This window comes from Cyanistes caeruleus, chromosome 2 (assembly GCF_971803275.1).
Source record: "Cyanistes caeruleus chromosome 2, bCyaCae1.hap1.1, whole genome shotgun sequence".
In the NCBI taxonomy this organism is placed as follows: Eukaryota; Metazoa; Chordata; class Aves; order Passeriformes; family Paridae; genus Cyanistes; species Cyanistes caeruleus.
In genome coordinates this window covers 73,750,219-73,774,376 of record NC_141702.1, presented here as the reverse complement: position 1 = coordinate 73,774,376, position 24,158 = coordinate 73,750,219, and the positions used below count along the sequence as shown (strand labels likewise).

At 35.4% G+C, this 24,158-nt stretch overlaps 1 protein-coding gene across 50 annotated transcripts in view; it reads left to right on the top strand.

Moving 5' to 3' along the window:
* Positions 1-24,158, top strand: part of AFDN (afadin, adherens junction formation factor) — a 125,136-nt gene that overhangs the window by 75,366 nt on the left and 25,612 nt on the right. For all 50 annotated transcript variants that reach the window (XR_015283436.1, XM_086877935.1, XM_086877922.1 and 47 more), the window contains 6 exons: positions 1,030-1,124; positions 3,161-3,426; positions 3,913-4,056; positions 5,223-5,421; positions 7,065-7,168; positions 8,606-8,692. Coding sequence is in view for 49 of the 50 variants with exons in the window: in XM_086877935.1 (XP_086734061.1) it covers positions 1,030-1,124; positions 3,161-3,426; positions 3,913-4,056; positions 5,223-5,421; positions 7,065-7,168; positions 8,606-8,692 (895 nt within the window). In the remaining variant the exon portion in view is untranslated. The remainder of the gene's footprint in view (positions 1-1,029; positions 1,125-3,160; positions 3,427-3,912; positions 4,057-5,222; positions 5,422-7,064; positions 7,169-8,605; positions 8,693-24,158) is intronic.

The following is a 24,158-nucleotide window of genomic DNA, read 5'->3' as shown; positions in this document are numbered from 1 at the left end:
TAATTGGCCAGGTAGTCACCAAAGACAGAATATTACTGTGGCTAGGAAGGGATGGTGCTGTATTTCTCTCTCCACATTATGAGCAGTCTGGATGCAAAATTATTCTTGAATTTTAGCTGTGTAGAATTTCCCTAAGTATGGTGTAACATGGCAGATTCCAAATGCATGTACTAAACTTCTGGAGAACCCTGGACTATATACGTAGAAAGCAAATAAAAAAGCACAACTGAAGCATGAACAGAAAGAAGTCTGCTGTGAAAATGTCATTTGATGGTAACTGGCATACTCCAGGACTAGTTGAAATTGCCATGGATTTAATTTCTAGCAATTGTGGGGATTTCATTAAAAATGTTTCCAGTGAAACGAAAGGGGAGTTTTAGAAAGCCATGAAATGTTTTCTTGTATACGTGTGTTTACAGTCTGATTCCTTTTTAGTTTCAGTTCTTAACAGAAAATATAGAAATGAATTAGCAAAAACAGAGTTAAAGAGACTGTTTAATTATTTGAAAAGAAAGAAATTATTTTCATTTCAGGGTAGTTAAAGGTAAAAGAATGAAAAAATTTCTCACTCAAAGCCATAGGGCCATTTCAGGATTTTGTGTGTGGGGTCACAACATGAATTTTTTTTTTTAAGTACTACTCTTGATAGATTTTAAAACAAAGAAATGTCTATTTGTATGTAGAAAAAAAGTATTTTTGCAAACTTCTGGAATCCAAGATGGGCCTGACAGCATCTCTTCATGTAGCATATGATACTCTCTTACCAGTGTGGTAACAATATTGCATGTAAATGTCTGTGCTTGTTCCCAGACTACCAAAGACCAATTGTCTTTGTTCAGTGTTTCTAGGAAATTTATAGGAAAATTGGTCTCTCAGGCCTTTTTAAAAGTATTATTGGGTTTCCTGTAATCACATTCATAACACAGAAATTTCAGTAATCTTGTAATTTGATGAACTCTTTTCTTTCGAGCCACTTGTAATGAACACATAGAGGATTTAAAATTCACTTTTTTCCCCATTCCCTTCCAGGTACCTGGTTCATTGTCTGCAGTCAGAGCTTAATAACTACATGCCAGCATTCCTTGATGATCCAGAAGAAAATAATCCTCAGAGGCCTAAAATAGGTTAGACTACTTGATCTTTGTGTCTTCCAAAATATACCATTAATTGTTAAGAGAAAAATCTATTTATTACTCATGGTACTACATTTACAAGTTACTTTAACACCTGAGAATTATTTGGATCAATTTTGAATGGATGATTAAGCTCTCTGCTGAAAAAATATGTATCCTTCTAGTGCAGGGGATTCTGAAACTGGATGCTGTGCCCCAGATGCGGTCTTGCAATGCTGAATGCAGGATTGCTTCCCTCTCTCCTTCCTGTTAGCTGCTCTGCAGCTGACTAAACAGCTTAGTGTGCAACTGAATACTTTTCAAGAAACCACACACTGTTAATTCTCATTCAACTTGATGTTTACTAGGATTTCTCTGTAATTTTCATCAGGGTTGCTTTCTGTCCAGGTGGCACCTGTCCTGTGCTGTTGCACAGACTTTGTCCCACATGCAGGACTTGGCAGTTGCCTTTCACCTTCATGAAGTCCCTGTCAGCCCATTTCTCCAGCCTACTGAGGCCCGTCTGAAAAATACTGCTGCTCTTTAGTGTATAAGTATTTTCCTCCCTCTTGGTATCATCTGTGAACTTGCTGAGAATGTGCTCCATCAGATTGCTCAGATCATTAATTAAAGTCATTAATTAAACAGTATCAGTCTCACCTCAGAACATGAGGGAAGCCACTAACCTGTGATTGCCAACTGGACTGTGTCTGCAAATCCACTAAGTCCTATGGTCCAGCCAGTTCTCTCAGTGTGTTGTTGTTGCTGTCAGTTTATCCAGTCCTCACCTTGGCAGTTTCACTGTAGAGATATTATGGGAGAACTTGATCAAGAACCTCCCAGCTATTAAGGTCAGGCTGACTGGCCCTGTAGGTTCCTGCCACAGTTCCCTTCCATGATACTTGAAACATGATGCTTCACAACAGTGAACCTTTCTGGGTTTTCCTGTCTACCAGAGCACCTTGCTCAATGTGTGCTATTACAGTGGATCTGTAATCCTGGCTCAGTGACTCTGCTCAGACTTTTAATGCCTCAGTAATTGAAGAAGGGATCTGCAGAGCATTTAAACAGCAGTCTGTTGAACTACAAGGAGTATTTATACAAGTGTCATAGATGCTTTCTGGTACTTCACATATTAAGCTTTCTGTTCTTGCTTTTTCTCCTGCATTAAGCCTTTAAGGAAGACTGAAGATGCAGTGCTGTGTTTTGTAGTGCCCTGTACTTCTGGGGACAAAAACCCAGAAAATGTAGCAAACTGATGCTGGAATAAAAGCAGATGCTGTTTTTATATCAGTTATTTTTGCCTTACAGATTTCTTATAATCTACAGATATTTTTTTCAGACATAATCATGAGTTTCAATTTTAAAAAAACTAATGGTCTCTTTAAAAGAGATTTCTGGTTAAAAGTATCGCTTTAAAGATGATGTGGAGATCAATGTTGCTTCCACTAGGAAGCATATGGGGATGTTTGCTGTTGGTGATGCTATTAGAAGTCCATGTTGCTTGTTAGATATACTGCAATGGAGTAATTGGAAAATGGGATTTTGAATAATGTTTTAAAAATCTGATGTAGAAACAGAAGGTGCATTCTATAGTTTAAGTGCATCATGCAATGCAAATAACTGCTGCTGAAATTTCTGAGTACAAGTTGATACTTAGAAGAAGCTATGGAATAATTGGAATATGCATTTGAAACAGTAGAATATGAAGGTTGAAACTTGTTATAAAAACTAATAGGAAAAACAGTTCACTCAAGTGAAGATGTGATTTAAATGTTGGGTATAGCTAGTTATTTACTTGTATGATAAATATTTTCCCCAAGAATTTATTTTCATTTCAGGGGTTACGTTCTACCTAGCATTTTAATGTTGCTCTATCTTTAAAATCATGGAGCAGTAAATGCATTTCTGAAAGACAGTGTAACTTAAATACATGTAGGTTCCACCTAGCATTCACCAGCTTGACTTGAGTATCTTTGTGTTATTACCTAAACTAGGTGTACCCTGCAGTTTGTGAACATGAGTGACTTTTTGTTTTATCTCTGTAGATGATGTGCTGCATACCTTGACAGGAGCCATGTCCCTGTTGCGACGATGTAGAGTGAATGCTGCTCTGACCATACAGCTCTTCTCCCAGCTGTTTCATTTTATCAACATGTGGCTTTTCAACAGATTAGTTACAGCCCCAGATTCAGGGTTATGTTCACATTACTGGGGAGCTATTGTTCGCCAACAGCTCGGCCACATTGAAGCCTGGGCAGAAAAACAAGGTTTAGAATTGGCTGCTGATTGCCACTTGAGCAGAATAGTACAGGTGAGTGTATTTGTGATTAACACTTCTCACATATATTCAAAGAGAATATTTGCCTATGCTGTGTTCCTAGAAATAATATAGCATATAGGTTGTGTGACTCAATCCTGGAACGTTAAGGTAGCATTGAGGTAAAGACACAGAATGTTTTCAGCCATGTTAATGCTTAAGTTACAAGTGAAATTAATAATGAACATGACTGTTAAATTTCCATTTGTAAGACTGAGTAGTAACTATACTGAACAGAGACAAGAAGAGTAGCTGAAAAATTGATATGCTTCACTTAAAACAGATTTAGTATTAATTCATATTTTGTTGCAGGAGATGTATTTAGTGTTTGTTTGGGGAGCTATTCATGTTGCTTCTGTTACACTTCTGTCTTCTTGCTTTCTCTTTTTCTGTCTCTTATCTAAAGAACACTTAGACACCAGGCTCAAAATTTTATTCTGGTTTGAATTTGTCATCTGGGAATTTTTTCTACCCCTCTAGGCAACCACATTGCTTACCATGGACAAATACTCACATGCAGATGTTCCAAATATTAATAGTACTTGCTTTAAGCTGAATTCTCTGCAGCTACAAGCTTTGTTGCAGAATTATCACTGTGCTCCAGATGAACCACTCATCCCAACAGTAAGTCTCTTCTATTGCTCATTGTGCAGTTTTAACATGCCTGAGACAAAAAAAAAACACCTCTTGTCAGTGAATAGCTATCTTATCTTTGGTGGATGTACTTCACTGGCTCGACCAGGGTGTTAACAAGAGTCTCTCACACTGGATTGCAAAGGAAGGTACCATTCCATGCTGCACATATTCAGAGAGGTGTCACTGCATCTTACACCATTTGTCGTGAAATTTAGAAAGGTGCTAGAAGAGAACCCTAAAATCTGGTTCTGTGTGTAACCAGAAGGAACAAAGTTTGATAATTTGTAGAAATCAAAGGAAAGCATCAGAAACACTACACTTTTTGACATGCAAGATGTAAATATCCAGGGGTCTTGAATTCCTTTATACAAGCAGCAGACAAATTGTCCTTTGATTAACATAATGATACCTGGAATTTTTATGTATGTATATGTATAATGTTGCTTTTGGGACTGTGCTTTTATATTGATATTTAAGACAACTGAATATTCTAAGTTTTACCATGGCAAAATTGAAAAAAACAGCTGTGTTCCTTGCAGAATTTAAAAAAAAAAAATCATTCTTTGGGTAAACTCTGAAAATTCATTGGTCTAAAAAAAAGCCAAAAAACCAAAAAACAACAAAAATGAAAAGCCAGAGGCAGTCTAATATTTATGTAGCATTGTCTACAAAGTCTATCTTTTATTAACTTTGGATACATTTGTTTATTAAGTCAGAAGTACTAATACAACAGCCCAAAAGGTGTTGGAGATGTTTTTATGTATTGCCTACCAAAGAACAGTCTTTTGCTGAAGAACATAACCTATATTACCTGTTTACAGATAGGTAGAATTCCATAGTTGCGTGGTTTATTATTATTTTTATTTTTATTAATATTACTTTTATATTAAAAACATACACCACAAATTTGAAAAATACTGAAATGAAAAGAAGAGCTTCTGTCACATTTGCTAATACAATTAGCTATGGGATTTCATAAAATAAAACAATGCAGGGTAGTGACTGTACATAGCAGAGCCAAAGAAGTTTTATATCTTGTAATTAGTTTTTCAAACTGATTTTTCTTGCACTCTTAGCATCTTCTTAATGTAAAGTTTTTTAACTTAATGATATTATTCCTTTGTAGTAACAATGTCTTTCTGCCTTCTGTCCAGGAATTGATAGAGAATGTAGTAACTGTTGCAGAAAATACGGCTGATGAACTTGCTCGCAGCGATGGCCGAGAAGTCCAGCTGGAAGAGGATCCTGACTTACAGCTACCTTTCCTTTTACCAGAAGATGGCTATTCCTGTGACGTTGTCAGGAATGTTCCAAGTGGTTTACAAGAATTTTTAGATCCACTCTGTCAAAGAGGTTAGTTGTTTTTGTTGTTTTACAATGATCTGTGTAGCAAACACAGAATGCAGAATATATTTTAGCTAAGTGTAAGCAACTTTTCCTTGTGTGTGATTCAGTCTTTTTATACTATGTTCTTCTTTGCTTTTGCAAGCTGTTAAAATTATTAAGGCTTTTTAATCCTTACCCTGTGTCCTTGTCCCTTTCTTTCAGTTTCAAGGTTCTGAGTAAGCAGTGCTGAGTTACTAGTGCCTGCTGAAGCATTGTTTTGCCTTTGCTCCAAAAATTTTTTTGATTTTTAAAATTAATGTGAATTGAATAGTTAATTTTTTTTTATTTATTTTTTTTACTTATCAGCTGCTTCCGTGTAGCATTGAAAAATCCCATGGGTTTTAAATAGTTCATTCACGGTTGATCAGTGTAAAGAATTTATGGTTTGGGCACTTGTAGTCTGACAGAACTTCAGATGACAAGTAGATGATAGATCTTGTGGTTGCATGAAACTGACTTTAAACTTTCAAAAGTAAAGCAGGGGGTCTGTCTGAGCATTTACAGTAAATGAACAAGTCATAATCTTTATTTGGTGCTACTCAATTTTATTAGAACTTCTTAATTTTCTGCTTAAAAGCAGTTGTTTAAAAAACTGCTACACAAATGTCAAGGTAAATAAGAGGCTGTAGCAAAAGAGGCTATTGAAAAGGCAGATTTGCTCCATGCTACTGTGAACCTTTGCAACTGTTGTTTCCAACTTACAGAAAAGCTATATTCTTGCATTTAAAAGAAAAGTAGGAAACTGACTGTTTTGAAAGGCCAGTAAGTAAGAGAGGATATCGTTTTGAGACTAAAGGAGACTAGTAGAATAAATTCTTACTAATTAAAGAATTTAATTAGTAAGTATAATTCAGTTGCCGTACAAATGGTGGTATATTCATTATAAGTAAGGCTTTTTTAATGCATGTGTTCAAAATTTTATCTTTTGGGTATGCCTTAAATTATGCTGAGAGACTTTTTGGAGTGAAACAGTATAAACTGAATTGCTGAAAAATGGTCTTTATGAGGAGGAGAATATCATATATTTGGATGGAGTGATGAATAATTTTTTTTGTGATGTGTATTCTCAATGTCCCTGATTTAGGAGAAAATGGATATTTCTGAACTGCTGTGGTGTCTTTTTCAAAATTCTAGGAGTTTTTAAAATAAAAAAAAAGTAAATAAAACTGAATACCTGTTAATTGCAGTGCTGCATTTAAAACCATAATGTGTGCATGCAAAGCTTCTCCTCTGCTAAATCTATGCTGAGACTCATTAGCTAGACCTTCTGCAAAGTAGATATCTGTAGCACTGTTTTAACGAGAGTTGGTGGTTTGTATTCTAAAAGATGATTTAGTGTTTCATGTCTCTTCTGAATCTGCTTGGTACAAGCAATATTTTGCAGCCCCGGAGTTTTCTATGAGCCTGCAGTGTTTTTAAATAAATGTTTATCAAAAACAACAGCTATAGAACGATAGGATTTCGTAGCTAATAGCCTACAATTGCAGCAAAGCCCACAATGGCATTTGAGATTTGACACATTAATGAGTATAAAAAGATTAATACTATTTTATTTTAATTGAACCCTTGAGAAAATACTCTGACTATATTGATGTTACTTTTTCTTTTAGGTTTTTGTAGACTAACACCTCATCCACGGTCACCAGGGACGTGGACAATATACTTTGAAGGTGCAGATTATGAAAGTCACCTGTCCCATGAGAATGCTGAGCTGGTAAGTATTGATCCAGGGAATAATTATCCACTACAATCTTGGCAAGGCATTGAGTTTTATGTGATTTTTAGTCCTTATTAGGAAAAATAGGCTTCGTTGTTAAACATGTAGTTCATCAGTGAATTGGAGAATTTTTTAAGTCACTGTTTTTCTAGGCTGTAGCATGATTATAATTTTCACAGAAGCAAACTTTGTCATATTCCCCCAGTCTGAGAATAAACAGTGAAGAAATTTTTTTCTAAACACAGGCAAAAATATATATGGACATGGATCTATGAGTAACTTATGGAACTGCAGGCTGCTTTTATTTATAAATTGGCAGTTACCAACCAAATACATAGTATTAAGTTCTAGTCTGGGGCTTTTTCCTGAAAAAAGAAAAAAAATCATTTGTTTTACTTTACATTATGCTTGCTAGAAAGGGTCTCACTTCAGTGCAAGGTGAGGGTGTTTTTCTTTTCTCTTGTAAGGGTTTGTTTTTTCATTTGTTTGTTTTGCGGTGATTTTTTTCTGCTTCGCTGTTTGAATATCAAAGTTACAGAACAGCTTCGTTTTGGAAAAATGGTGGCTGTATGTGAAATAATTTTTAGAGCAACTAAACAGGAATAGTGTCATATTTTAAATTAGTATTTTCAGCTTAAAAACCACTTGCATTTCTTAATACTTGAACTCAGTCAGAAAGCACTAATATTTTTTTTTTAAAATTACTCTCCTTGGCTTATATTTTTATTTGTCATGGGTCTTGTGGAACTTTCAGTTACATTTCAGGATGAATACAAGCTAATGTGCTCCAACTGACATGCTTCAGCTAATGAAGATTGTGATGACAACTCCTTGAGTTGAGGAATGACACTGTTGAAAGATATAAAAAAAAAAAATACTGAACATGTTTGGGGACTCTGGCTGTATTCAAGATTATTCAGAAGTAAAATTTTTTGTAATTTTATTTCAAAGCTTTAACTCTGCCTTTGAAATTAATTGGCTTCTTAAAAATTCTGTAAATATAATAACCATCTTCTAGATCCAGCACTAAAAATTGTGCTCTCTATGTAGATCACCCTCACCTTTGTAATAGGGGCCTATGGGGTCTGAACTTGAGTTTTTGTTAAGTTATTACAATTTTATAGAACTGTTACATTTCAATTTGTGATTCATTAATAATTTCTTTACTGAATTAAAGAAGGAGAAACAATGAGTAGACTTCAGAGTTTCAACAGTATAGTATAAGACAGGAGTAGTATTTAATATGAATCCGTATTAATTGTTATATATTCTACTTGTAAAATAGGTGCCAGATATAGTATTTAGGATGTGAGACCTGCTGCTCTAACGAAGTAGTTTTGTTTTTAATGACCTATTTTGCTTAGTTACTTCCCTAGTCTGGCAGTGAATATGAACTTCTGAATTTCTTCTTCTTTCCCCTTTGCTGTTTGATAGGCTCAGCCTTTGAGAAAAGAACCTGAAATTATCACTGTAACACTAAAAAAACAAAATGGAATGGGACTGAGCATTGTTGCTGCCAAGGTATGGAAGTCAGTTTGTTCAAGTCTTACTGAAGAAAGTTTCTGTTTTTATTAGCCTACTGTGGAAAATGTTAATGGGAAAAGTCTATTTTTCTTAAGTTTGTTGGGCACATTGTGTTGATCATGCTTTTATTCTGATTGGGAAATGTTGCTGTAAAATACACAGATGTGGATAGTACAAATGGAAACATAATATGGATGTAGTTATTATGGCATTTCAATTCAAACCCCTGCTACAGATTTATTCAGGTTTTTTAGAGCCAAAAATTAGCAGTGTTATTAAATGGAATTAATAAACAGGTGTATTTAACATTTCTGCTGAAAGTGAAGAAGTAAACACAAAGAACATGTGTGTGGGTTAATTGATGAATAAACAAAACAATTCAAATGTATACATAAAAGTTTGAATACTTTCTGCCATGAAGACAACACCTTTTCTTTTTCACAGTGTAGAGGTGCAAGAATGGCTTCAGTTTTGTTTCTTTACAGTAGAGACCTACAGCATAATAGCCAAAATTGTGGGTATATGCTGTAGCTAGTAGCACCACATAGTAATGTATAGAATGCACATACAGCTCCAGCCACCAGATGGAAGACTCCACTAGTTGGTTGGTTTTGTGTTATTAACTGAATCAAATAGCAGACTTAATCTTTTGAGTTTAAAATTTGTTATAAATTATGCAGCAGTGATACTCAAAAGTCTGTGTTGTGATTACACGGCGTACAATAGATGGAACAAGTCTTTCCTAGTGTCTCTTCACTGTGTAGTACGTGAAACTTCAGAATACTGTGGTACTCCTTGGCACTCAGTGCATGAGCTGAAAACATGGTTGTTTTACTTCTAAGTTACCTCACATGGATAACTGCTTCTGAACAGCACTGTTTGGTTTTTTTCACGACCTTCACTCATTTCATAGTCTGTTCTTGAAATGGTAATCTTGCATGGTATCAGCTTTTAAGAATTATTTCTGACATCTGTAAAGGATAAACTGGTGTCAGGTACATAGTGCTAAACAATCAGCAATTATTGAGGAAACAGTTCAGGATCTGAAAAATATAACTCAGTATTCTGTTCTGATTTTAGTGGATTAATAACTTAATTTAGTGATTTAGTGGGTTAATAATTTGAGAAGCAAATACTTGATCTTGACACTGGATTAAATATGTATCAGACTTCTGACTACCGTTTGCATTTCTGTTGAATGTTTCAAAATGTGCCATGGAAGTAATTTTATTTTTCACTTTAGTCTGTGAAATGAATTTTTCATCTAGAGTGAAGCAGCATATTAGAGGGGGAAAAGTTTCCTTTTTCATTGGAGCTGGCTGGCTGGCTTCTAGACATTGATTTAGCAACTGACATTTAGCTTCCATTAGCAGTATGTAATAGTGCTACTGGTCAGTACGTAAGCTTTATCTGAAATTTTTTTACAAGTTATTTAATACATTTCATGATTTCTTTATCATGATCAGCCATGGAAGGAACAGTTTTCATCTGCACAGTTGCAGAAACACTGGTTCAGGCAGTCATATTTCAACTTACTGCTGTGTGCTGCCCTAATATTGGAATTCTGATATGAAAACAGTTATGTTTTAAATTTTCGTCTGAAATAAGCAAGAAACAGATTGTTTTAGTTTTGGTGTATGTACAGTAGAAACTTCTACTTAATATGAAGTCATCAGAATGTTCATTGGATAGCAATGATTGTATGCATTGTTTGAAGCAAGTTGCTGTAGTAGTTAAGTAGGATTATTTTCAAGAGGTTCAAAGTTGCTTACTGTGAGTAATTGTCAGCGTGTTTTTCCTGTTAATAGGCTTCATTAAAAAAAATAGTAGAGAAGAATACCAAGAATACACAAGCATTAATTTTCTCAATCTAGTCAGAGCAGAACAGCTTAGAGAACTGAGTGAGTGTGACTGAGAAGCTAGCAAGGGTTGGTGCATTTTTTCTTTCTATTCCTTATATTGTTGATATTTACTAGCATTTTTTTTCTTTCAAGTAATGTATCTTCTAACAGCATTAAAGTTAAAATTCTCATTTTTAACTTGTGAAATGCAGGAAGAAATCAAATGGACTATTTGTTAAAATTCTCTAAACATTAACTGGATAAAATACCTGAAATGAGAGGGAGAGGGAAGTATGAGAATAGATTCAGATTTTTCTAAACTTTCTGATAGTAAAAGGTTGACTATTCAGTGCTCATACAGCTGAAAAAATCAAAGCTCATACTTTCGGAAATTCATAGTTGCTGCTGTCCTGCACAGGAGCCCAGTCTGATTGCTGACCCAGTTGTGTTTATTAAACTATTGGTTTCTATGGTGCTTCGAAAGGGCTGTAGCAGTAGAAAATGCAGCTGGTCAACAGGCCCTGCTCCAACCAGTGAAGGACAACCCTGAATCTGTTTAGCTTTTGTTAGGAAAACAGTTCTTTTCCTGTCATGTGACAAAATACTTGCTTTCAGCAACATGTTGTGAGAATACATTTGCATGTCAGTGCTGACCTGCCTTTCTTGTTATGTGTTATGGGGCTTCTCATGCTTGTCATGGGCTTTGGATGAAGTTTAACTTGCAGCTTGGTCATATTCTGGAGGTGGACAAAATGGGCAGATTCTCAGGAGATCATAAACAGAAATAATGCCAATGGACTGCTTTTCTTCCTTCTACCCATTGTAAAAAATGTTTGCTTTCTTAGTAAATCTGTGCTCATCTCTGAGGAAACATCTAAAAAATTTGTAATAATTCTTTGGGTTTTCATTAGTTTTAAGGTTCTATCAGCTTTAAGTCTGTGCCAGTTAAGAGTTTCTAAGGATGAAATTAGAAATCATATCTTCTATAATACCTTTACGCCAAATGTTCCTAATTATCAAGTGATGGTTACACATTCTCTTCTGCAATCAAAAAACAAGGATTGAAGTTGAAGCAAAGCTTGTACAAGCAGAGAAGGGATGCAACTTGCATTGAAATGCTGTGCACTTGTTCATTCTTATAATAGAAGTATCACCTTGGGATATTAGGTGATTGCAAACATCAAGCTTTTTGTTTTGAAACCAAAACAGTACCTGAAGAGGTGAGTCAAGGGGTATATAAAAGTGTTGAGTCCCTGGGGAACCCTGTATTAGATCTTCTTCCCACCTAAAGATAAGTGAAATGTTTAAGTGCATTACTTCTTTAACTTTCTAATCACAACTACTCATATTTTATTTAATTAGAAGTTTTAAAGGCCTGCTAGGAGTGCCAGAGAGAGCAGAAATTCAGTTCATCACCTAATTGACCTCACTTTGGTGTTATCTGAGGCATGGCAGCCCCTTTGAGCAAGAGTGTAGTAAGTGCATATGCTATATGCAAACATAGCAGAGAAAACAAGTTTGCTTATGAAACAGCTGTTAGCTTCCAGAGCAGTGTAAACAGTGTTTTGCTTGTTTGGGTTTTGTTTTGTTTTTTTTTATAAATTGGGAAAATACATAAAAGCAATTCTTAAACTGAATGCTTTAAACCAATTTTTATTTTTAATTAAAATTAAACTGTATAACTTCATATGTGATCCAGAAGAATAACTTCTTTTTCTTCCCTCTGGTGTATATTGCATGCTTTCTTACAGTAATACTCTGTGGCTTTATTTGCAATAGCTTTTGTAATAGCTATATGGAAATGTAGTTGGTAGGAGGGGTCGGGCATAGGGAACAGTGTTGCTTTTTGAGGTTGTGTGCAGACTTTGGTTGCTCTAACCCTGAAAGATGTTTTGATGTTAAAAGCTGCCAGACTCCCAACCACATTGTGGTTAAGTTTTTATGAAATCCAGATGATTTGGAAGCTGCGTGTGCATGCAGTTTACTTTAAAAATATATCACTTTTTTGGGGGCTTTTGCATGTGACTTCTTAGCCATCTGTGGGCCAGCACATTACTTCCTGTTTAATTTGGAGGTTTTTTGTCTTTAGTACAAAAAGGCTCCCTTTTTGTTTTTTCTAGCAGTTTTCAGAGTTTAATAAAGCCTCTAAAGCAAATGGAAGTCAGAACAGCATAACTGATTACGTAAGAGTCTGAATATTGTATTGGTTATAGCTGGTGTTGATAAATGCTACACTGTGTCATAGCATCGAGCTCTGAGTTATCTTGATGGGTATCTTGGAAAATCCAGCAGACTAGAGCTGGTGGTTGCTGTTGAGGGCTGGAAGAGAAGTGGAGAATTGTTTTTTTTCTTTCAAGGATCTGTAGTCCCGGAGATCAAAATGTGGTTTTCTGTTGTTGGAAGAACAGAATCCATGGTAAGTCTGTTCAGGTTTCTGTTGGGACTGTTTTTCTCTGAAGTTTTACTATCCCTGTACTTTTTCCTGCTCTCTTGCCTGTTTAAACCTGCCAGTAGTTATTTGTTCATGTAGCAACTATGTAATACAGCATGCAGTTAAATATAGTCAGATGTTAGTAGCTAACTTTCTAAAATCTAGAAAGAAAAAACTAATGTTTTAGCTTGTTCTTCATATGTACTTCTGGAATTTGTGGAAGTGACTATTAATATTTAAAGTTTCAGGTGTGATAACTACTGTTTTACTGTGCCAGAGCATGAATAGCATGACCTGTGATCTATTTACTTGTCATATTAGTTGGCTTTAATCCAGGTTCCTCTAAAAGTTGGTTTTCCTCTTGTAAAATCTTAGTAGAATAATTAAAATTGATGTCCCAAACAGTGTAAGACTTTTAATATTCTCTAGACCCTTCTGAAAAGACCAGAACATGCAAATTTGTTGCAGTTAGAGTGTGCTATTCAACACGTTCACAGAAGAGAGGCATTTAAATTCTGTTTAGGTTACTACTGCACGAAAAAAAAGGATTCCATAGAACGATAGAACGAGTTTTGTTGATTAATCTTTACATGCTGGTTATACTCATTAGTGTATTGTGATTGAGTTCTTTAAAGTATGGCATACTTCTACTTCTTGCCCAGTCATCTTTTTTGCAGTATAAACAGAAAGTTACTCTAAAATATATAGAAGGACCTTAAAATACATGTGTATATGGCCCCACTGGCACATAAATCAGAGTGAATTTTTTAGGATTTTTTAACAGGTAGTCAGACTAGGTAGTACTTACTGAAATATTATGAGGTGATAAGGTGTTTCTTTTTTAATAGAAGCATTTTAAACATGAGTATGACAGTTCAGCAGAAAATACTCCAGGGAACAGACTTACTCTTCTAAGAACAAATATGTAACATCTTATCCATAAATAATTTGTATTATTTGGCAACCTTGTTTGTTCTCAAGTTAAATGATTAGAAGTTGCTTTTTTTTTAAACCATTGTTTGTCATTTTATATTTAGCAGTCAGTTCACGGTATTAAATTAAAGGAGGGTTTGAGACTACAGGAATATCAATTTTGACATAAAAGTTTCGTGAAGGTTTTTTTAACAAATATCTGGTATGAGATCCATGTAGAAGGAACAAGTTTAAACATTCATTTAAGTATTTTTTCCCAAAATTGAGAACTATGCTTGTAGTTAGTTATACTGGTACCAGTATACAAACATGGATCTCTGTAACCTGTGTTTGCAAATATAGACAGTTGATAGGATTTTTTTTTTTTTTTTACTTTGTTAGCTTTTTACATGTGTTCCAGGTCTTGAGATTTCAGACACCTCAGTATTTGAAGTCTTTCTGCGACTGTGTTTTCTAAATATTCAAGGAAATTTTCTGGCCTTTCCTTCCAGCATGAATTAATTGAAATATTTCAGTAATAAGATCTAAAATTTTTTTGTGGAGGTGGTTTTTTTATATTTTTTTTTTTTCTTTTTTTTTTTTTTTGTGTTAGGCACTAATTCACCTCAGTGGTCTAAACTACTGGTGTTGCCTTGACAGGCTTCTTGGGAGGACCTTAGGTAAAATACAGTATATAATTCTCATTTCCAGAACATATTTCTCAGTCTCACAGAAATAAAATACCATGTAGGTTGCCAGTTTAATCTTCATCATGAACAAATAAGTAGCTGTGTGTTAGCAATATGCCTGGTTTTTGTTGATTCCTAACATCCAGCACAGTGTTTGCTTAAATTTTGGTGCCCTGTAAATGTACAAAATTTTGTTAATGCTTTTCTGTGCTGTGTAAAATCTGAAGGTTACACCGTCACAGTGTGACTGTTCTCAGTAGCTGTGGGACCTCAAGCTCTGCTCAAGTGCAAGTGGTTTTTGTCTTATTTATTTGCTCGTATTTAGATTGATATTGCAAATAGGTGACCCAGACAGGGCTACCTTAGGCCTTCTGAAAGACAGTGAGTTTTAAAATTCATGTTTCCTCATTGCACTAATACCCTGTGCATGCAGGCACTTCTTAGTATGCCTGCTAAAACTGTAGTGCACATTCATCGTAGCTAGAATTCTGTTGTTGTAATAACTGAAAATTCTGTTAATACAGCTGGCGGTTTATGTTTTGTTTTGTTGTTTTTTGGTTTTTTTTTTTTACTTCTATTAGTGAAAAACACTTTCAAAACTTAGTAAGTTTTGTGTTGAATTTTTACTGTGTGAATAATACTCTGTTGGAGTAGAAATTAAATTTAGGTGCTTAATAGCATGTGTTAGTGTACGCATGGATCCTGGATTACATTGTATCTGTGTGATAGTGCCGAGCCTGCATTATGTAGAAGTTAATGCTCTGGGTTTTTTGTGTTTTAATTTATCTTTAGCTATAGAGGCAAGGGCCATTTCTTTGAAAAGGTGCAGAGATACAGGGTGGGGTTTTTCCCCAAATAAATTACCCACTATGTCTTGTCTGTGAAGCCCAATGCAGACATAGGATCAGAATTGACTTACCGAGGACGAGCATCACAGAACCTGCAGTACAACTTGTAGATTTGTACATAACTCTGAGTAGCCCTTAGCGTGTCTGTGCTCATGGAATATTTATAGCAAATGTACATTAAAAAGTTAACCCTTAGCTGGTGAAATAGAGCTCAAATAATATATTTTCCTTGAATTCAGTGAAAGGTTTTTTTGTTTTTTGAAACAAAAGCGAAGTGGAATCAAACAATGGTCATGTATATATATATATATTTTAATTAAGAGTGCCTTTATAACATTTGTAGACTATCATATTAAATTGCAGCACTTATAATAATAAAGAAGACTTTTCAGAAAGGTTAAGAAATACAACATTTGTAAAAGACTAAGCAAATTTCATTCATTAGTCCATGAAATAACCTTTTGCATTTAGTTATCATTTTTCCAATTTCGTGAGAGTAAGAATAAAATAAAATAAGTTAGGAACTGTTGCATACTTGATTCCAATCTTAGAATGAAATGTTAGGCCAGTTGCATTGTGAGAGAAATAATGCTGTTGTTAATTTATATATTTCTTCTAGCACAGAAGATGCTAGAGCTCTTTGTGGCAGTATACCTGCTTTCCATGCTGAATACTGTTAAAATCCCCAAACAACTATGTATGCACAAGAGTACAGTAGAGTATAATTTATTAATGCTATTTCAGGAGGTTCACTTCAGAACATCCTGGGTTGTCCTGTGAGAAGCACATTTAGAAGATGAGAGTATATTCACTTGCTTGCTTTGTGTGCAAGTCAATCTTGATTGCAAACATTCTTTTATTAAAAAGTGACATGTAACCCTTTTTCCATTAAAAATAACAGCAAAACTCTTCAGTCTGTTCTCTTTACTCCATTTGATGTTTCTTGTAAGTAGAGCATCTGGATACACCAGACATAAAGTTTCTAGGTTGTTGGATGTTTCAAATGTTGGATGTACTGCTGCCAATCTACGTCTTTTTTTTTTCTCTGAGTAGTAAGATGCTTTTCATCTGTTTTTCCCACTCAGTGCAATTTAAAGCTGCACTGACTGAGCTGGTCATAGCAGTTAAATGCTTAGTTTCTTTACCTGTTGAACAGTATTATCACCAAAGTTTGAATTTATAGTGGTTGTTTGGTTTAATTTTGCCTAGTCGTGACTGTACTTTGTCTAGCTCCAGAAACATTTGGGTTTTGGCTCCTGACATGGAGGAGTATGTGAGAGGGGAAAGCAGAAGTATGTTGTATGTAGAGCATAGGTCAGTTTTAAAATTACTTTTAAGTCAGGGTACAACATGACTCAGTGCAGCTGTAGCCACAGCTAACAGATCAGTTTTAGAAACAGTAGGCTGGTTCACCTCATTTATATTTGAAAAGCATTTTCTCTAATGATGACAGATTTCCAAAGTGTCTGCATCGGTCTTGAGGCATCACAGGCCTTAGCTTTCTCTGACAAAGTGGAGTTTTTCTGATTTTCAAGTCCAGAAATTTTGCCCTAGCTAGAGGCAGGACCCGTAGCTACAAAGTTGGCCTTTCTCCTGCCTCTGGGCCCACAGCAAGTAGTTCAGTGAGTCTTTAGCGTTAGTATGTTTGGTACCTAAAATAGATAAAATATATACTCATCCAGATACAATATAAAAAGAATGCATGTGAGTGTTTGGGTGGTCAAAAATTTTTGCTTTTGCCTCCTAGACAGTGAATTTGTAAATTTGCTGCATGGTTTAGTAAACTGTTATTTTTTAAAATGCTTACAAGCTTGGGTTATTTAATTGCCTCTAGACTAATTACTTACCAGGGCAGTCAGAGTGAGACTTGACTCTGTTCCATAAACTTTCTTTTGAGGATGTTTATTACAACTTGCTGAGATCTTCTGTGTAAGCTTAAGAATCTGGAATCAGGAATTAGCCTTGATAAAAATCAGTCAAATTGACTCTGGGTGTAGGCAGATAAAAGATTTCAGGCTGGTATCAGGCTTCATAAGCTATGTTTCTGTGCTGTTTTCTTTAAACACATTTTATTTGGAGTTGATTCATCCAGTATTAAACTGTTTGAGTTTTAGAAAACATCACAGAAGCTTAAGTGACTTGGAAAAACTGTCAGCTTTAAAGCATTATGAGACATCCCAGATACCTTTAGTAAGGTATATTTGTGTATGTGTGCAAACATATATGTGATACTCATATTTTTAAAATAAAATTTTATTTCATATTTGCATAAATATGAAAAATCCAAGAAAATCGTGAAAATTACTTATTTTAAAAGATCTATGATTATGTGAACTACTGGATTGTTTTGACATAGTCTTGGCATCTGAAGCCACTTAAATTGGAGTATTACTTGAAAAGGTTGGTGACTGTATGACACTTCTGTGGATTCGAAGTATAATTGGAGAGTGAAGATACTTTCAGCTCAGGACTACTTTTTCATTTTACTGTTTATGTGACATGTGAAACCATTTACATGTATATGTACTTAAGACAGAAATGTACATTTCTATATGGAAATATCTAGAAAGACACTCTTGACATTTTATGGAAATGAAAGTTGGCTTTTAATACACCTAATATTTTTTAAAAAAAAATGTTATTGAATGGTATTTGTTTTAATCAGGTGTGATTTTGCCAGTCTTCATTGGAACCTGTTCATTGCTCCAGTTTTATTGGAGTGATAAACAAAGTATATGAAGCTCAACGGGTGCGGGCAAAAGAGGCTTCAGAACAAGTAATGGCAAGACCTTCATGTTAATTGTCTGTAGCAGCACCGGTTTGGTTAGATGCAGTACTGCAGATCTGCTTTGCAGATGCATAGTTTTTCCATAATTACTTAATACACTTCTACTGTTATTTTTAACAACTGTGGAAGTGTTTTTATAATAGTTTTTGTAGTTCTAGTTCTCATTATAGGTATTGAAATAACCAGGTCATTTTACAGGTCTCCTAAAACTGCAAGAATATTGCTAACCTCACAGAAAGTACAGCTGGTTTGTGATCCACCTATGTTGGGTGAGGCATGATGTGTGGGGATGGGAGTAGTTCAACTGTTAGGAGGTCAGCACCTGGTCAACAGATGGACCTTCACTCCCTCTCATTCTTTACGCTGGGATACTGGTGGGGCCGTGTGGTGTCTCATTCTGCCATCATTCTGCAGGTGGCAAGTCCCTGTGAGCATGTCACAGCATGGGTGGCTGACCTGGGAATGAAGCTGCGTGTTGACTCTCACAAGAAGGAGCTGGCTGTTGTTTTCACCATGCCTTTATGGCTGCTTGTCCTGGCAAATACCAAATGGGAAGGAGGAGCAAGCAGAATTTCTTCTGCCTGCTTTTAATGTTTCTGTGGTGACTCACCAGCTCATGGACAGCTGTGGTGCTGCCATTAAGGAGTATGTTGGATATTGCTGTTACTCAAACTCTGACTTTTCTGTACAGTTGAACTACATGGTGTGTTCTGATTTTATGGCCAATGTAATGTATGTGAGCCAGAGTTTCATGTGTCTTTTACTGACAAGGAAGTTTTATAAAACTCATCTTGTGACATAGCAACACCAGCAATAAAATCTGTTCTCTTTAACTACTCTCAATAAATCTGTCATGTTTAATAATTCGTTACTGTGGTACTTTCGTACAGCCTCAATTTTACATCCTCCTGATGTAGGAGTAGCAGTTTCTTTTTTTAGATCACTGTAGTTTATCTTGTTCTGTTCTTCATTGATCTTAATATTCTGTAGAAGTAGCCCTGATGGTTTGTTTTGGTCAGGTGTTTTTTAATACTGCCTCTTTTATTTCTATAGGTTTCATGATGATATTTTCAAGCAAATGCAATATTTTGGGCACAATCCTTTTAGAGCAAGGAGGGGCTTGCAAAATAATGCTAATTGTGCAAACAATTATGGGCTACTGTGTACTGATATATTTTAAGTGAATGTGATGGAAAAGGACTTGTTTCTTGCTAAAATTTTCTCTTTAACTGCTATGGATTGCCATAGTTGCATGAGTTCTTAGAACTCTTCCAATCTTTCAGTCCCTATAGGAAAACAATTCAGTTATTTGTTTGTTTATTCAATAAATTCTTTACTGAATTCCTTTATAAAATGTTACATGTCCTGGAAGCTAGCTCAGGTTTTCCAGTTGTTCTACTGCTAGTTAGAAGACAATTATAAGTGAAAGTTTAGAGTCTTTCTTGTGGCTTAATTTTCCAAATATGAGTACTTAGCAAGCACGTTTCCTGGATTACATGAGAAGAATATATGTTGTGTCTGCGTATATGAGCACATTTGTCAGTATATACCAATGTTATTTATGAATGTTAAAAAAAATGTTATCTTTCAGGTGAGATTTTAATGTCAGCTTTAATTGTTGGATTTTAGTGGGTTTTTTTGTTGGCTCCAGTCTGTCTGAATTTATTAATCTCCAAGATAAATAATAGTGTTTTTATAAAAGGAACTGGAAGCTCTTGTTGCAGTTCGAACTGGTTTACTGTTCTCTGCTCCACAGTCTTTAGTTGTATTTTCAGGTGAAGTTAGATTTGTGGAGACTGAAAATCATCGCCTTTGAACAGTACTGATGGAAAACAAAAATTATCATCATCCAAATGCCTAATAAGCCCTCTTTGTGTTTTATTCCCTTGCTTTTTATTTTCCTTTGGGTTTTTGGGGTTTTTTTATAGCCTTAGGTTGTAATTTAGACTATATCTTGTAAGATTTTTCTAAACACATTTTTGTTTTGTGATCGGAACTATTTCAATCTAGCCTTCCTTGTAAAAAATAAAGCTACTCCTCTTCTCTGAAAGCTTCCCTATCTTGCTTCAGTCCCACTTCAAATATTGTCAAACCATGTGAAGTGAAATAGAGGTAGATCTAAGGAAAGTAGAACTCCTAGAGAGTTTTAATCTCTGAATTTACTGATAGTGCTTCATACCTCAGTTTTTCATTTATCCTCTTGACTTGTAGCTCCTTTTATTCTAGCTCTCAGTAAGGGAGGACTCCTTGTTTATTTAGTTTTACAAAGTAGTTTGGTCACTTAAGCAATTTTTCACACATTCTTTTCTTCATTTAGGTTTAGAATAAAGACCCAAGTCTATCATTCTAAACAGGCTTCTGTATGCATAAGTGTCCTGTGTTTATTTTTACCTCCCAAATGGGATTAGAAAATCTTTCAAAATTCCAGTTATTAAAATTCCAGTTAAATGGAAAAGTGGTCCTTTGTCATAGAATTCCAACCTGAAAACCACAGCAAATTTAGGATTAATTATTCTCATACTTTGACTAAACTCCAAGTGCATGACAAAAGTGCAGTGTGTTAACATCTTTCAACTTATGCTGGTTTAAAACATTGAATTACTTCTCAAGATAAGTGTGAGATGGTTAGAAAATCTTTATACAGGTATTGCATCTCATGCAAATGTGTGGCTTCATCTTGGGTACTGGATCTAATAGCTTGCCTCAGTTTCCCTTGTGTGTTGACTTTGTGCATCTTAAAGCCCAAGCATGGAGAAGATTATTTTCAAGAATCTTTTGATGTTTTGCCTCAGAGACCTAATAAAGCTTTCTGGAGAAAAAAAAAAAAAGGCGGGGGGGCAGGAATATGACATTTTTATCCCATTGTGCAATTTCATGAGTAAAACTGCATTGTGTTTTTTTAGCTAGATTCATTTTCATCAGTTCTACATGTGTCATTCATTCCTTGCTAAAGTTAGGATTATTTTTACATTTAGAAGGGGAATGGGTGGGACTTGGCAAAATTGGGAAGTGTCTTTTCAGTGCATTTACCATGCAGGCATTCAAAAGCTTAAAACGAAGACATTTTTCACCATGTAGTTTATTTCTCTGTGTAGGAACCTGCATGTATGTGGGTGTTTGTTTTGCAATTGTTTTGGGGCTCAGCTCCCACTAGAATCCAGTTGTTTTGCAGACACTACACGGAGCTGCTTGAAAAGTCAATGAGTGAGCTATAGTAGGATTTAGGAATTTCAAATAGTTTAAGTTGCTGGTTTGAAAATAACATTATTTACCAAATAATGGACTCGACCTCCCTTAATGATCCAGGCCCCTCCTAGCAACCTCCTTTCCTGCACTGTTATGAACAGTCACACTGTGCTGTAAACAATTTAGGGAAGCTGATTAAGTTGAAAACAAAGCTTGCATTTGGGAGGAGGGGAGCTAGAGACTGGGATCAGCTGAGCCTCCAGCCAGGCCTGTCATGGGACCTGCCACAACACAGTAATGCCTGCACAGTTCCAAGTGTGAGACAACATGGGAGCAGACAGGTGGGTTTCTTCCTGACACTCTGTATAAGTGCACTACTACTGTCATTGTAATTAACTTATCATAGTGAAATGTGTGAATAGTGCTTCACTGCTGGCCTCCAAACTAGTTCTCTCCTCTTTATGCTTGTGCATAAAGGTTTTTGTGTACTGATTATTTAACTGGATTGTAAAAGCACAGAATGGAGGTGTTTCTCATATTGAAGCTTTGGTCAGATGTACTTCAGGTATCAGCATTTTTAAATCCCATGTTCCCTTCTTTAGTCCCCAGTTCACAATTTGTTGAATTCTGTTCAGCTAGTATCTTCCTTATAGAACTTTTTTCCCCACTAAGGTTCTGTTTTGGCTATGCATTATAAAAGTAGATACCCTTTAGACGTCTTTAGAGTAGTGTTGCAGTCAGTTCAGGAGTATTGTCACTTAGCTAAACCGAAGCATCAATAGTAGTTCAGTGTTTTTTTTTCCCTAAATTTTTACTTAAAGTGGAGGATCTCCCAAATTTTTCCTCCAAAGGGTGTCTTTTACTTTCTGCAAGGATTGCAGGAAAAAGTTGCATCAAGTGTGAAAGAAAATGGGTGGATTGGTAGCACTAGAGAGTATGGTACAGTGGATGAGACTTTTTAAAATACAGAATATCTTACATTATTTTTTGAAAAGTAAAATATGTTAAAACATTTTCAAGATTTTGTATTTGGTCATGTATATTTGAGAAAATATGCTGTAGGTTTTCAGTATGTTAATCTCTGGAAAAGGGAATAAGCCATCTCTCTATGCTTACTGCATTCTTGCTTTCCACAGTCATCTAACTCCTTTACAGCTGTGTTCTCTTGTTTAAACTAAAAGCCGTATGGATACACATGCTTCTTGTACTAAGGGCTGGAGAAAATAAAATGAAATGAAAAGAAGGTTTATCATATTTTTGTTACTGATACACACATGTTATTTCTCTGTTTTATTTGTGGGGGAATAGTTTTTAATTATGTTGACCTTCACATTCCTTTGAAAGAATAGCAGTTTAATAAGTAGTTCACAAAGAAATATGTTTTATTGTAAAGTCAGTAAATGAAAACAGGAAAAGCCATGTGGCATGTATGAGAATTTTTATTCACTTTGGAGTTTAGTATGGCTGACTACATATTAAGAACCTTTTTGTGTTTCTAATAATTGTATATTTCCTTCTAATGCAGCCTTCTAGAAGGTAGAACTAAAGCAAAATCAAGTCTGTTTCAACAGAAATAAGGAATTAGGAAGTCAAAGGGAAGGTGGTGAGTTGATTTTAAGGGTATTCAGTGAGAAATCTTCCCAAGCTTGTCAAAGCATATACATATGGTTAGAAACATGTTATATGACATGTGAATTAGAGGAGAAGCTTACTGGTCCTAATAAGACATGAGTAGATGTGGTAACTGATAAAGATTTTTTTTAATGTAATCTGAACAGAGATTTATTTTAAAATATTTTTTATGCTTTCAAAACGCATTAGTTTTGTATTTAAGTGAGATGATTTGGAACTACCACATTTGCTCATAACTTCCTTTAAAAGAATAGGAAAGAGATTGACAAATAGTCAAATGATGTCAGATGACACAAAGGTGTCATAAAAACATTGGAGAAGAAGCAATGAGGAGTAAAAATGTCAGCTCCTTTGAATCATAATGAGGAATTACTGTCCGGGTTAGAGTATAGGCACAGTTAGAGCAAAAATCTGGCTGATAGGGTATCTTACTGCTGTGGTGCCTTTAGCCAAAGAATGTAACAAGAACAAGTGTAAGATCTTTTTCTCATGTGAGGAGATGATGGGAGAATTTGGATTGTTCAGGCAGAAGAGAAAGCCCCAGAGTAACCTAATCGTGGCATTTTAATGCCTTAAGAGGACCAGCCAGCCAGCTGCAGAGGGACTTGTTAGATGGGCAAGAGAATGGGGAATGGCTTTAAACTGAAAAGGAATAAGTTTAGATTAGATAGTCAAAAGAAATCCTTTACTGTGAAAGTGGTGAGGGATTGGAACTGATTACTCAGCTAAGTGGTGGGTGCCCCATCCTTGGAAATGTTTGAGACCAAACTGAATGGAACTCTGAGCAACCTGGTCTAGTGGAAGGTGTCCCTGTCTGTGCCAAGGTGATTTGAGCTAGATGGTCTTTAATGTTCTTTTCAACCCAAACTGTTCTATGGTTCATCCTGTTTTCTAGCTTTCTGTAATTTCAGAGTGCACTGTATCTGTTCGGGAGGGTTCATGTTGTTTCTGTGGTTTTTTTCTCTAAAGCCTCAAAGAACCCTACCGAGAATCTCAGATTCTGTTTACACTTTGGCATCTTTCAGCAGTCTTGTTCCTGGCTGTTTCCCAATTTAATTATGAAATCCTATGGAAAATGTTTTGCAGGGTGGAGGTTTGTTACATGTTGTTTGTGTTTTACTATTCAAAACATGCTA